Source organism: Ahaetulla prasina, chromosome 12, assembly GCF_028640845.1.
Source record: "Ahaetulla prasina isolate Xishuangbanna chromosome 12, ASM2864084v1, whole genome shotgun sequence".
Classification (NCBI taxonomy): Eukaryota; Metazoa; Chordata; class Lepidosauria; order Squamata; family Colubridae; genus Ahaetulla; species Ahaetulla prasina.
In genome coordinates, this window is record NC_080550.1 from 227,263 (window position 1) to 240,218 (window position 12,956).

Below are 12,956 nucleotides of genomic sequence, written 5' to 3' on the forward strand. Positions count from 1 at the left end.
GGATGAGCAAGCCAGAACAGTGGCTGCCAACCCTCTTGCCCAAGGCCAGCTCTGAGCTCCTGCAGTTCACAGGGGCCACCCCAGGGCCGAGGCCGTGTCAAGTGCCCTGCCACTCCCTCTCAGGGACCCTTTGGCAAGAGTTTTCTTTCGGGCCCAGGAAAAAATGTGACTCACCAGGTTGCTTGAGGGATTCCTCATTCCCATCTCGATCCAGTGCTGCTGCTGGGAGGAACAGGTTGCTGGGCATCATCGCCTCTGGCGTGGTCACCTACCAAAGCCCAAAAGAAAATGGCATTTAGAACCTTTTGCAAGGCAGGGAGCCTTTCAGCCCCAACAAAGCCCCAGGGTTTTGCACTTCAGCTCCTTCTATTTTTTAGACAAAATTCAAGTCGATCAAGCATGTTTCTGCAATTACATTCAGACATAACTAATGGCATCCACTGAATGAAAAGCAATGATGTTATTTCTTCACTTTGCACGATTCAAACTGAATTTGTAACTGTGTTTTTGCACAATTCAGAGGTAGCCGGTGAGGAAGTGAGGTCGAGTGGCTGAGAATGCAAAAGGCCCTTAATTAAAGCGAGATATGAAAACACATCAGAGTTCTGAAGATGGTTGCACCCTTGTTCTCAGGGTGACTTGACCCAGGGGTGAAATGCTCCCAATTCAGACCGGATCACCCAATCTGGTAGCGATGGTGGTGGGTGGTTCGGAGAACCCGTAGCAAAAATCCCTGCCCATTCCCCCATGCCCAGCTGAGCTGCGCGATCATCAGAGGTTTTTTTTTTTTACTTTTAAAAGCATTTTTTCTTCGGCCGAAAGAAAAGAAAAGCCTCTGATGATCAGGCAACTCAGCTGGGATCATCAGAGGAGCCATGTAAAAGCATTTTTTTACAGCCTCTTCAGCCGAAGAGGTTGTAGAAAAAATGTTTTTAAAGGGTTTTGACGATCTCAGCTGAGTTGCCTGATCGCCAGAACCTTTTAGTCGAAGAGGTTGTAGAAAAAATTCTTTTAAAAGTAAAAAAAAATGTTGACCACGCCCAACCAGTTACGTTAACCCCCCCAAGCCACACCCACAGAACCAGTAATAACAAATTTTACATTTCACCACTGATTTGACCGCAAGGGAGCGCAACCAAAGGAACAAAGCGGGATCCAGGAAAGGAAGGCTAGGAATAAGGAGGAAGGCTTCAGCTGCGCTGTCTTGACACAGGAGCAAAAAGAATCATGGCAGCCCCCTCCCTTCTCCCCATCCATAGGCAGACCACTTAGGCCCCATCCTCAATGAAGCACTGTGTTAATTGCCCTGCTCCACCCCATTTCCTGGGAGCACACTCTGAACACACACACACATACACACACTCCACTCAAGGGACGTCCTCCCTCACTGCCACAAGCCCAGACTGTGACTGGGGAGAAGATGCTCCAAGCTGAGGATTAGAAGATCTTCCTCCCAGATCTCCTAGGCTGGAAATTCCACAGAGAGAATGACCTTCTTGGAAAGCTGGATCTCTGGGTCATCCACTCAGCATGGCCACCAAAAGCTCCAAACCAGACCCACATCTTCAACAAATAAGATCCCGCCGATGGCATCACTGCCACAAGATATGGCAACTCCTTCTGAAGGCAAGCAGGGAAGGAACCCTGAGCCAGGGCAGCTCCAGGCCCCTTGGGGTGCCATGGAGAGTCCTGCCATGACAACCAGAAGCAGGAAGGTGTGTGTGTGTGTGAAGAGACTTTTGTTGAGTCTCTCCAGCACTGCCCTGACTGCTAAGGGTGGCAAAACCACTCCTGAAAGAGAAGCACCGCCTGGGGAACTGACAGCCATCTGGGGCTTCCTTTTGGAAACCTAGGAAATAGGCCAGGTATCCTGGGCACCTTCCTTTTCTCAGACAGACTCCTCAAGTGAGTGCAAGGAAGGGAGCAGCCTGGATGGCTGGATGGCCCAACTGCCTCTGCAGCCCCAGCCCAGGGACAAGGGCTTCCCCAGGAACCCAGAGGCAAGGCTGCTCCCACTAGGGTAGCCTGAGGAAAAGGACCAAATTCTGGGACCACCGGGTCCCACCAACTCTTCCATACCTTTTCCAAGTCCTCCAGCACAATGGATCTGTAACTGGTTTCATACAAGTTAATGAGAGAAATGCAGGTGGCTACAAATAACAACGAAAGTCAGTCAAGTAAGAAAGAGAGAAGATACCAATTTATCCGGCCTCCCATTGTCTTGCGGTGTCTTTAATCATAATTCCTGATTAGGATCCTAAAAGGCAAAAAGCGGGATTCTTTGTCTGCCCCTACCTTCCATTAATTAATTTTCCCTGAAATATAATTGCCAGCTCAACCACTGCACTGCGGAGGGCTCTTTTCTGCAAGGGGCAAAGGGAAGTCTCCCCCACCCCGCAGGTTCATTCCAGGCCCCTCAGAGCCTCACCTGACTCATCTGACCTAGGGCTGCTGAGGCTTCTTGGGAACCTTCTTCTCTCCCTCTCACACACACTCAGAAACACACACAAACACATATCCACCCCCACCCCCATCGCTAACCAAGCCCCCCCAGGAGCACCCATGGCTGCCTCCTCCTCTCAAAGGGGGCAAGAAAGAATCTACTCTCTCTTTTCTCTTGGTTTCCTGCCTCAACTTGGAATATAATTGGCCCCAAATAAATTCTGCAGACTGGTGGGGGAGGGGTGTTCCTATGGGGAGCCAGCCAAAGGAGGTAATTTCCATCACAAAGACCCAGAGGCAGAGCCAGCCAGCCAGCCAGCCAGCCAGCGAGGGGGAAAAAACTTCATTAGGCACAACATCAAGGTCGCTTCTAATTTGGGCCACCTAATTGGCCAACGTGGCTCCAAATTAACAATGGCCGACTATTTTCATTACCTTCTTCCAAAAGGGGAAGGTGGGGAGTGGGGCTAGGAAGTCACAAGGACAGCTGATGGGAGAGACAGACAATGGGAGTAGGGAAGGGAAAGCAGAGGGCAGGCCCCCTGCAGGGTCTTCTGGCCAAGCCTCCATCTGCTCCCTGCACAGCTGGAGGATGGGGGCTACAAGGCTGTAGGCAACCAGGGCAGCCCTGACCCAAGCAAGGCCAGCCCCCAGTCCTGAAGCCAGAGGGGCCACTGGAGGCTTTGGGCCGCATAAGTCAGAATACCCTCGGTCAGTATCAATGTCAGGCCTGGAAACCATATTAGACTTTAGGGTTCCAGACGATTTTTCCCCTGAGGGGAGGAAGGGGGGCTGAGGGGTATGGTAACATTCTTCAAGCGGTCAAGGTCGGATGGTGTTCACATCTGCAGGAAGAGTGGCAAGAAGATATTCGAATGAACTGGAAGAACGTGGGACCATGTGACCATCAAAGGGGTCAGGGGGGTGGGACTCTTGGGGTTTGTATAACTGGGAAAAGAATCCGGAAATTCAGTTTTGGAATTTCACTCATCGTGTGCCAGTTTCCTCATGCTAGTAAAGAACTCTGGAAAACAATGGCTTCTGAGTTTTTTTTATGCAGAAGAGGTTTTTCTGGAACCTTGACATTATTCCAAAACTCCTAACTTTCTTTTGCTAACGGTACCCTCTCCTCCGCTCAGAGGGGGCCCGTTAGGGGGGTGCTGGGCCCCAGCCTCCGCAACCTCCACAGCGGTGCAAAGACCCAGCGAAGATGGAGGAGCAGCAAGCTGAAAGCGTGGATGTAGCACAGAAGCTTGAATCTAACGATTTAAGTGAAATCACCTACTTCCCATCGGAAGATATGACTCAAAAACCCGAAGTGGTAGAGCCTGCTTGTCAGCTTGGAGCACGGCCCAAAGACTCCGATTCATGGGTAAGCTGTCGTTCGGGAGAAAACATTTCCCGGGGCAGAATGGAGAGCCCCCTCCCTCTTCTCAACCTCACTGGAGGACAGTAAAATCCGGAGAATCGGGAGAGTCACTGGATTGGGACCTGAGAAACCCCCCTTTTCGCATTGGAGATAAAGTCTTTTTATCTACTAAGTATCTGAGGTTGAGAATACCCAGCAGAAAATTCGGTCCAAAATTTTTGGGTCCTTTCCCCATTGTAAAAATTATTAATCCCGTTACCGTCCAACTCAAGCTCCCTCGAATGTTGGGGAAAGTACACCCGGTATTCCATACCAGCTTATTAAAACCTGCTAGACAGTCTGGTCTGAGACCTCAACCTGCCGCTCCCCCACCACCCTTGATAATCCAAGGTGAAACCCACTATGAAATCAAGAAAATCCTTGACTCTAGACTATACAGAGGTCAATTACAATATTTAGTCCACTGGAAGGGATATCCATTATCTGAATCTACTTGGGTCAAAAGTTGGAAAGTAAATGCGGACAATTTGATTAAACAATTTCACGACACTTTCCCTGACAAACCTAAAAAACCTCTTGGAGAGGGGAGGGGGTGTAGAAGGGAACTGTGGACCACTAACACTCTTCTTTATCGACTCTTTGTTTTCTTTCCTAGGATATAGCTTCTTTTCCAAGAGGGGATGCCTGTCAGGCCTGGAAACCATATTAGACTTTAGGGTTCCAGACGCTGCCACATTTTTCCCCTGAGGGGAGGAAGGGGGGCTGAGGGGTATGGTAACATTCTTCAAGCGGTCAAGGTCGGATGGTGTTCACATCTGCAGGAAGAGTGGCAAGAAGATATTCGAATGAACTGGAAGAACGTGGGACCATGTGACCATCAAAGGGGTCAGGGGGGTGGGACTCTTGGGGTTTGTATAACTGGGAAAAGAATCCGGAAATTCAGTTTTGGAATTTCACTCATCGTGTGCCAGTTTCCTCATGCTAGTAAAGAACTCGAAAACAATGGCTTCTGAGTTTTTTTTATGCAGAAGAGGTTTTTCTGGAACCTTGACAATCAATACGGCTCTTCATTGCCTCCTCCCAGGTTGACCACTGGCCAGCTGCAGCTGCTCCTCCCTCCCCCTCAGAAATGTCACTGCCCAACCCACCCGCAGCACCCAGGGGGACCAAGCCCTTCCTCTCAGTTGGAGAAGCCATGGAGGAACCTGGGTATCCAGAGCTGAGGTCCACTGAGCACAGCAGACTTTCACCTGGCCCCAATCCCCTGAAGGCTCCTCGCTGCTGCAGCACAGTCGGCCGGTGAACTGCAAGCCACCCGGATCCAGATCAATTTCTCAGAGACGAGGCTATTTCAGGAGAGTTTCTCAGGTTAAGGAGGAACCCTGTTTCCAGCAGCCAGGAGGGTGGCCTTCTGCCGCAGCCTGAAGGGAAAGCCTAAGCTGCGTGGAGACACAGGCCCACTGCAACCAGCTGCGCCTTCCCCATCTTGGGTAGCAGCAGTAGCCCAGGCCTCCAAGCTCAGCCTCAGCCCTTCGCCCACTGCCAAATTGCCTTGGCAATCCAGCAGTTGAGATTGCTGGCAGCGGATGAGGTGTCCTTCCCCAGTGGCACGGGGAACAATCTCACGGAAAGGGGCCACCTCACCCGTTCTCTCCTTGGGCCCAGTCGTCCACTGCTGGCAAACACTGCAGCCTAAATGCCTGTCACCTCAAGGAGGCAGCCCTGGGCCCCATTCTCAGCATGAGGGTCCGCTCAGGAAAGTGAGGACGAGAGTGTCCCAGATCAGGAATGGCACCTACCACTATGACTATCATTAAATGTTGTATCATTAAGTGTTAAATTTGTACCTTATGACTATCATTAACTGTTGTAAGTTTTGTACCTTGATGAAGGTATCTTTTCTTTTATGTACACTGAGAGCGTATGCACCAAGACAAATTCCTTGGGTGTCCAATCACACTTGGCCAATAAAAAATTCTATTCCAAGATCAACGTCCAAGAGGTGACAAGTTAGACAAGCCCAGGATTTTGCAGGTTGTTTGAGCAGGGAGGAGGAGGCTGCAGAGAATGTCATGGTGGACTCTGCATGGTGGATCCTATGCCTCCGTGGCAGCTGCAGGAGGCCTCCCAGTTCTCGATGCTCACCTGGATGCTTTGAAGAAGTCCTGCTGTGGAGGGACACAAAAAACCCCCCAGGAACTTACCGTCAAGAGGAGTTTTTCCACACAGTCGGGAGACACGCTGTGCAGGTGGGTCAGGTGCAGCTGAAGGTGGAGCTTGTTGCTGAGCAGGTCCTGACAGAGGGGGCACCTGAGCATTGGCTGGATGGAGTGCTGGGTCACGGCATGTACCCGCAGCCGGTTGACATCCGGATTGCTGTACTTGCAGTAGGGGCACTGGTACACCTGGGGACAAAAGAAAGCAGGTGCTCGCAGGGGTCAAAAGGTGGCAATATGGTGTGCCCACCAGCCCATCGTCACACCTGGCCAACTTTTCTCAGGACACTCTCTCTCTCTCTCTCTCTCTCTCTCTCTCTCTCTCTCTCTCATGCTCTGCATGTTGGCGCTGGGCTGCCCGGAAACCCAAAGGCAGATCATTCCTGGTTTAGTGCAAGAGCAAGGTGATGCTTCTTAGGTGCCAGCGCCACCCCGGCATCTCACCTGCTCTAGCTTCGCCTCGTCTGATGGCGTGGGCCATTTGGGGACAGGTGACGCTGAGTGTCTTGAAAACAAAGCGTGCTTGGAAGGGACTGGAGTTTCTGCTGGCTCCTTCTCAGCCTGGGGACCTTGAGCTGCCAAAGAGAGAAAAACACCGCTCTGTGAATACAGGATCTGGTGGCCTTGGCGGGCAGGGGGAGTGGCTGCAGTGGCCTCGGTCCAGAGCACCCCTCCCTCACTGCCTTCCTCCCGCTTCAGCCTCAGCCAAAGGTCTCCTTTGGAGGAGCTTGGTTTGCTGTCACCCATTAAGGCGACACGGTTAAGTAGTTGGGGTTGAAGCTACTGCCAGCCTCCCCTTGCAGCTGGGCCTGAAGATCCTCTTCCTATAGCCAAAAGCCAGGAATTTCCCCATTCAAGCTCCTGTAAGGGGTGCCTCTGCACACAGAAGGACCCAGGCTGTGCCCATTCAGTGAATCAGCACAGCTTCACCCACTGGGTCCGTGGGTCACTGGAAGGCTCCTCCCTCCTGCCCCCTTCCCTCAACCACCCCTCCTTTTCTGCCTCTGCCATGCTGGTGGTAGGGAGGGGGCTAAAAATTAAAAGGGAGAAAGAGATAGCATTCCTAGACTCTCAGGGCTGCTCTAGGAATTCTTCACTGAACTGGCAGCAGGAAGGGTGGATTGATGAGCTACCATCGCTAGCCAGGAGGGGTTACTTTAGCCCCAAGCAGTCCTGGGGCTACATGCTTATAAAAACCCCTCTAAGCCCAATTTGGACAAGTTGTGCTCTCTGTGTCCCAGAGGTGTATGTATGAAACAAACTGGGCCAGACGTTGCAACGGCCTCCTCTCTGCTGGTCTGCAGCCTTCTCCTTTGTGCTTCTCACATCTCTGCTCAATGCAATGCAACAACACCCCCTCTTTGTGCCACATGGAGGGCTTTTCCCAAGCCCCCTCTGCACTGATGCATTTCTCTGCTTGACCATGGCTGGCTCCAAGTGGGCAAAACACCTGTGTGTGTGTGTGTGAATACAAGCTCCCTCTGAAGGGAGGGAAACATTCTCCGTCAGAAAGAATCCCTTCAGCTTCACACTAGCAGTTTGATGGACAGATAAAGCAGCACTTAAATTCACCTGACACCCCACAGGAATTTGTGCTGCTGTTGGAAACATGAGAGACAAGACTGGGGAGGGAAGGGAGGGGGAAGGGAGGGGGCAAGAACACCCTCTGGGTGGTTGCAGATGTACATGGAGCAGCAGGACCCAGCAAAGCAGAGGCCTCCGCTCACCCTCCTCACCTGCCCACTTGGCCTGGTCCTGATCAGCCATGCTCTCCATTTCTTTGGCTGCCTCATCAGGATGCATTGCCACCTCGCCTGGTCCATCCACATCTCCAATGAGCTCCTCTGGAGGGGAAAAGAGAGAGAGAGCCAACCTGAGGCCTCCTGTAGCAGGCTCCGTCGCCACCTCAGCCCTGCTCAGTCAGAGGAGGTCCTCCAAGAAGCCCTGGCCCAACTTCCCAACTTCTGGGGACCCAGTGGTCAGTTTCCCATGTTCCCCAGCCATCAAGAAGTTAAACTGCCTCTTAGGCAAAGAGAACCACTGACAATTAAAATCCAGCCTTCTGCACCTTCTCCTGAACCCCTGAAGCTCAGCCTCAGCCTCAGCAGACAGACCAACTATATTTCCTGAAAGGGAAGGGAGGAGAAGCCCCTGAACTAAGAGAGGGAAGTAAAGACACACAATCAGCAAGAGTCAGTGGGGGGGGGGTGGAGAAGAAAGTGGGGAAGGTAGGACTTATTTCTTGCCACAAAACCAAGAAATCAAAAAAGCTTCTCAGATAGAGGCTCTAAGGAAAGTCAATAGGCCTTTCCAGGACATGAAAAGAAAAAGGAGGGCCACAGGGGCTGCTATGATCCAAAAGGGATTTTCTTCAGGATGTTAGAAAGGGAGGTGACAACCCCAAAACAGAAGGTGAAGTGAGATACGTAAGAAGGCCCACCAGAGTGAACCCAGCAAAGCCAATCCTTTCCCCAGGAAGAAAAGGGAGGGGGCAGCCTTGAGCCCTAGGCTTCATGGAAATGAAGCACAACCATGGCCACATTCAGGGCAGAAGGGAGCCATCTTGAACCAGTTCAGAGGAAGCAACCCAGTTGGTGAGAAACAAGTATGAGGAGTTCCATGGGAAAGGCCACAGCTGAAGACTCCAGGAAATGACGACCCCCATCCTGATTCTGCCGCTCTGCAGAAATAGGTCACCCATCAGCAGCCCTGTTGGGGACTGAACTGCTCTCATTGCCAGGGCAGATTCTGCAGCAAGAAGTACAATCCGGGAAGCAGAACAGCCAACTTCTTCTCTCCCTTCCCTGCCCAACAGGGGCAGGAGATGGATTGGCAGACTCCCCCCCCCCATCTTAACAAACGGCAGCACCAGACCAGCCTTTCCATCTCTGTGGTTTGAGAAACCTGGCTGGAGGGGGCTACTGAGGCTCTGCAGCCCCCCATGGGCATCACCCCCTCCCTGGGAGCAAAGGGCTTCTAGTCTGGGGCAGAGGCAATCAAGGAGAACTGCCTGAGAGTCTGGAGGTTTATCCTCAACAAGATGAAGCAAAACAGCTCATTAGGATGCTTAAAAACCATAAAACTATGAACATGAATGCCAATTAAAAAAAAGGGGGGGGGGAGGAATTCTTAATAAACTGGATACCCCTTGCCCATTCTCTTCTCCATGCCCATATTGGACTGGCTGCCCCATCAGGACTCAGTGATGTCAAGAGCAAAGCTGAGCACTTCAGGAGAGGAGAAAGGGAAGTCTGCAGTAAGCAGCCATGTGGCACCTTAGATAACCACATTCATGATGGCAGAAGTTTTTGTGAACTGCAGAACAGAGCAATGCAACTTAAAGAGACAACTGGGGCTTCTAAGCTGGCCATAAACCTCAGCACACCAGGAGCTAACGTCAAGGGCACACTGTGGCCCTGAAGATATTTTATTCCCCTTCAAAATTAAATAATGATGAGAAGCAGAGATCCATCAGGGATTATTATATTCCACCCAGCCCTCTGTATTCCAGGTGCTGCTCTCAGGGCCTCAACAAATATGAGGAGACTGGCATCAAAGCATCAATAGAAACCCTCTTTGCTTTTGGGCGGGCTGGCTACCTGAGGAATTTCACTCTGGGTGAATTATTGGAGACAAATCCTCACTCTCAAGCAAGGGCACCGCCAGGCCAGGCCCTAAACTGAAACGCACAGAGTGGACTCATATTTCCATGCAGGAAAACCTGCTTTGTATCTCCTGCCCTTCATCCTGGCAGACATCCAGATTTTAGGCAGCAGAGCTCCCACCTAGAGTCTCTCTCTGGATTCAGGCCTCATAGATGTTGGCTTAACAAAATGACAGTCCTTACCGACACTGTCAGGCTAGGCTGGCGTGGCTGGGGGAGGCGAGGGGGAGGGATAAGGCAGGAAGAGGAAAGTGGAGCACTGTGCTGGCTCCCCCATCCCCGCCCGCCTGCATCCCATTCCAGGAGATTCAGCAGCCGAGAAACATGAGCTGTCACAAACCACAATCAAATTGGGTCTGAAATATTTAGCAGTGGCTTGGAAAATGCAATGGTGCAGCTCTGACAGGCGAGATGGGTACAGACACCATTTTCCATTATAATGGAAATATCCAGCCTGTTCTGAATATGTATAACCCAGAAAAATGTATTGATTTTTCTTTCAGCATTAAAAAAAATTGAAATACCCCGCAGCTGTCAAAAGCCTTTTGTTAAAAGCTCATCTTCCTGGAATGAGGTTTACCAGAAACAAGTTTTAATTGTGCACAGACTGCTTCTTCGAAACACAGAACCTTCTCCCATCCCGTCTCACCAGAAACAACCCTCCCTCCCTCGGCCAGTGAAAGGGGCGGATGCAGCACAGGGGGGTTGGGAGCTGGCTGGCAGAGCACAGGAGACACAGATCCAAGTCTTCCCCAATCCTCTGGGCCACCTGGCATGTGCCAAGACAGGGTAACAATGCCACAGAAGGGCAGGGCAAGCGCAATGGCCACCGTTTCCCATCCACCAGCAGAAGGCGTTGAGAAAAAAACAGGGAGCATGAGCTTGTAGAAGGAAAAGGAGACTTGCATGACCAAGCTTCCCCCTTTCCTCCCCCCTCCCAGATGCAAGAAGCCTCTCTGCAAGGACCTAAGAAAGGCCTTCCATTAAGCACAGGAATTCTTGATTCCTGAACAAGGCAGGCGGAGGAGCAATCTCCCCCCCACCCACCCCGGTTCTCCTTTGGAGATGTGATATTTTGCACTCGAGCCCCAGCCTCTCTGGGGCCTCAAGCAAGGGATTATTTCTACCTCTCTCCTCTTTCTCCACGTCCTCTCCATACTGGTCAGACTCACTCCCTTATGTGGCATCTGCATCTACAGCAGCCCGTTCCTTTGTTTTCTTCCACCCATCTTCCCCTCCTCCCCATCACTTCCCTGGGTTTTTCAGGTCAGGCTCTAGTATCAGGGGAGGAAGAACAACGCCCTGAACCACCATTGTGCCTCACTGCCCTCTTACATGCCACTAAAGCAACTTCTGATAATCAACCCACAGAAATATTTCAACCCGAAAAAAGCATCCCCTAACAGAGATCCCCAATGCTTTCCTGGAAGACTTCAAAAGCCCAACAAGGCTGGATGCCAAAAACAAGCAAAACCCCAAAAGGGAAGGTATCACTAAGAAGGCCCCACCACAGGGCCCTAGAGGTGGCATTAGCAAACCCTTTCTCCCAGCTCTTACTTGTCAAGCAGACTCCACCTGGAGCAAGTGCTCGGAAAGACCTGGAGCTATGGAGGTTGCAAAGGTGACAGTCAGCATCTTGATTTGCACCCAGTGGTGATCCCATTGTAAGAGTAAGAATGGATCTAGGTTGGATCCAAACAACCTAGGCTGACTCCTGTGGCACCAACTGAATATTCCAGATAACTCTTCGATGTCAGTCCCACAAACATATATTACAAGGTCCAGCCACAACATGACCAGCGCATCAATAACAGCAAGCAAGATTTCACTTTCCCAGAAGATCACAACTGGCCTAGCCGTGGCCTCCACTTGCTGTGCAGGCAGGAGTCATGAAACTGGGAAGATCCGAACTTCAAGCCAGACATCCCCGCGGGAGCATGAAAATAGACCATCTTTGGGTTCAGCTGGGTTTATTTATTTATTTATTTATTAATCAAACTTATATACCGCACCATCTCCCGTAGGACTCAGGGCGGTTCACAGGCATATTAAAACAATATAATAAATAAACATTAAGACCCAGTTAAAACTAAATATTATCATGGCCTGATCACTAAAACAATAGAAACCAATAAAAACCCCATTAAAATATGCTAAAACATTTTATCTTAGGCTAGTCCCGCACGCTGAAATAATAGAGTCTTCAGTTCACGTCTGAAGGTCCGGAGGTCGGGTAGTTGTCGTAATCCTGGAGGAAGCTCGTTCCACAGGGCTGGTGCCGCCACAGAGAAGGCCCTCCCCCTGGGGGCCGCCAACCTACATTGTTTGGTCGACGGCACCCTGAGGAGGCCCACTCTGTGGGAGCGCACAGGTCGTTGGGAGGCAATCGGCGGCAGAAGGTGGTCTCGAAGGTATCCCGGTCCTAAGCCATGGAGCGCTTTAAAGGTGGTAACCAAGACCTTGAATTGCACCCGAAAGACTACCGGTAGCCAGTGTAGGCCGCGCAGGATAGGTGTTTTTTGTTTTTTTTTATTGAAAGAGTTTTAAAAAACAAAAGTGGCTCTTAGGCTTCCCAAGAAACTCCATGGGAAAGAAAATCCTGCTTCTTCAAAGCCAGAAGGGATGTGCTCCCCTTGCTTCTGTTTGGAGACGGATTCCTTCAGCACATTTCAAATGCAATGATGGTGGTGATTTTTTTAAAAGAAAAATAAATGTGCTCACGTGTACACAGAAGCAAGTCACACACCTATTTTTTCTCTTCAGCTAAAACCTGTCAAAGTCCCCAACTGACTTTGGTGAGCCCCGCCAGCCTCTGCAGCTCAGCAGCCTGGTTTAGTCTTGCTCTTCTAAAGCATGCCAGGCTCTGGGGAGGCCACTGAGGGTTTCTCTGCCAGGGACCCTTGTTCGACTCCTCTCCCTGGAATGCTGCGCATGCAGTCAGGCTCCAGAAGAACCCGACCCATTCTAGCAGCCCCACTACTAAAAAGAAGCAATCAGACACACAAAGGTGAGGCTACCAATGGGGCAAATTGCAGGTGTTGAGAGGGGGCGTCTAGGATGCAATCACCATTCCATCTTCTTTAAATGGGCTCAAGCCAGGCGGTAGCCAAGTCACAGCCTTCCTCATGCATGTGTCTTTGGAAGGCTTGAGCCACACATTTTATTCTGCCTGCTGTCTCCACTGTTCCTCACACCAAGATGGTTCTCCGCTCCTGTGATTACACTTTTTCCAGAGTGCAGACGGAGATGGCGCAAGGCATTTCCA

General features: G+C 51.0%; 1 protein-coding gene across 6 annotated transcripts in view; it reads right to left on the reverse strand.

Moving 5' to 3' along the window:
• The window catches only part of ZFHX3 (zinc finger homeobox 3), a 117,437-nt gene that overhangs the window by 9,876 nt on the left and 94,605 nt on the right, over positions 1 to 12,956 (reverse strand). For all 6 annotated transcript variants that reach the window (XM_058155581.1, XM_058155587.1, XM_058155582.1 and 3 more), the window contains 4 exons: positions 7,764 to 7,871; positions 6,472 to 6,602; positions 6,016 to 6,216; positions 175 to 268 (listed from right to left, as the gene is read on the reverse strand). In XM_058155581.1, the coding sequence (XP_058011564.1) occupies positions 175 to 268; positions 6,016 to 6,216; positions 6,472 to 6,602; positions 7,764 to 7,871 (534 nt within the window). The remainder of the gene's footprint in view (positions 1 to 174; positions 269 to 6,015; positions 6,217 to 6,471; positions 6,603 to 7,763; positions 7,872 to 12,956) is intronic.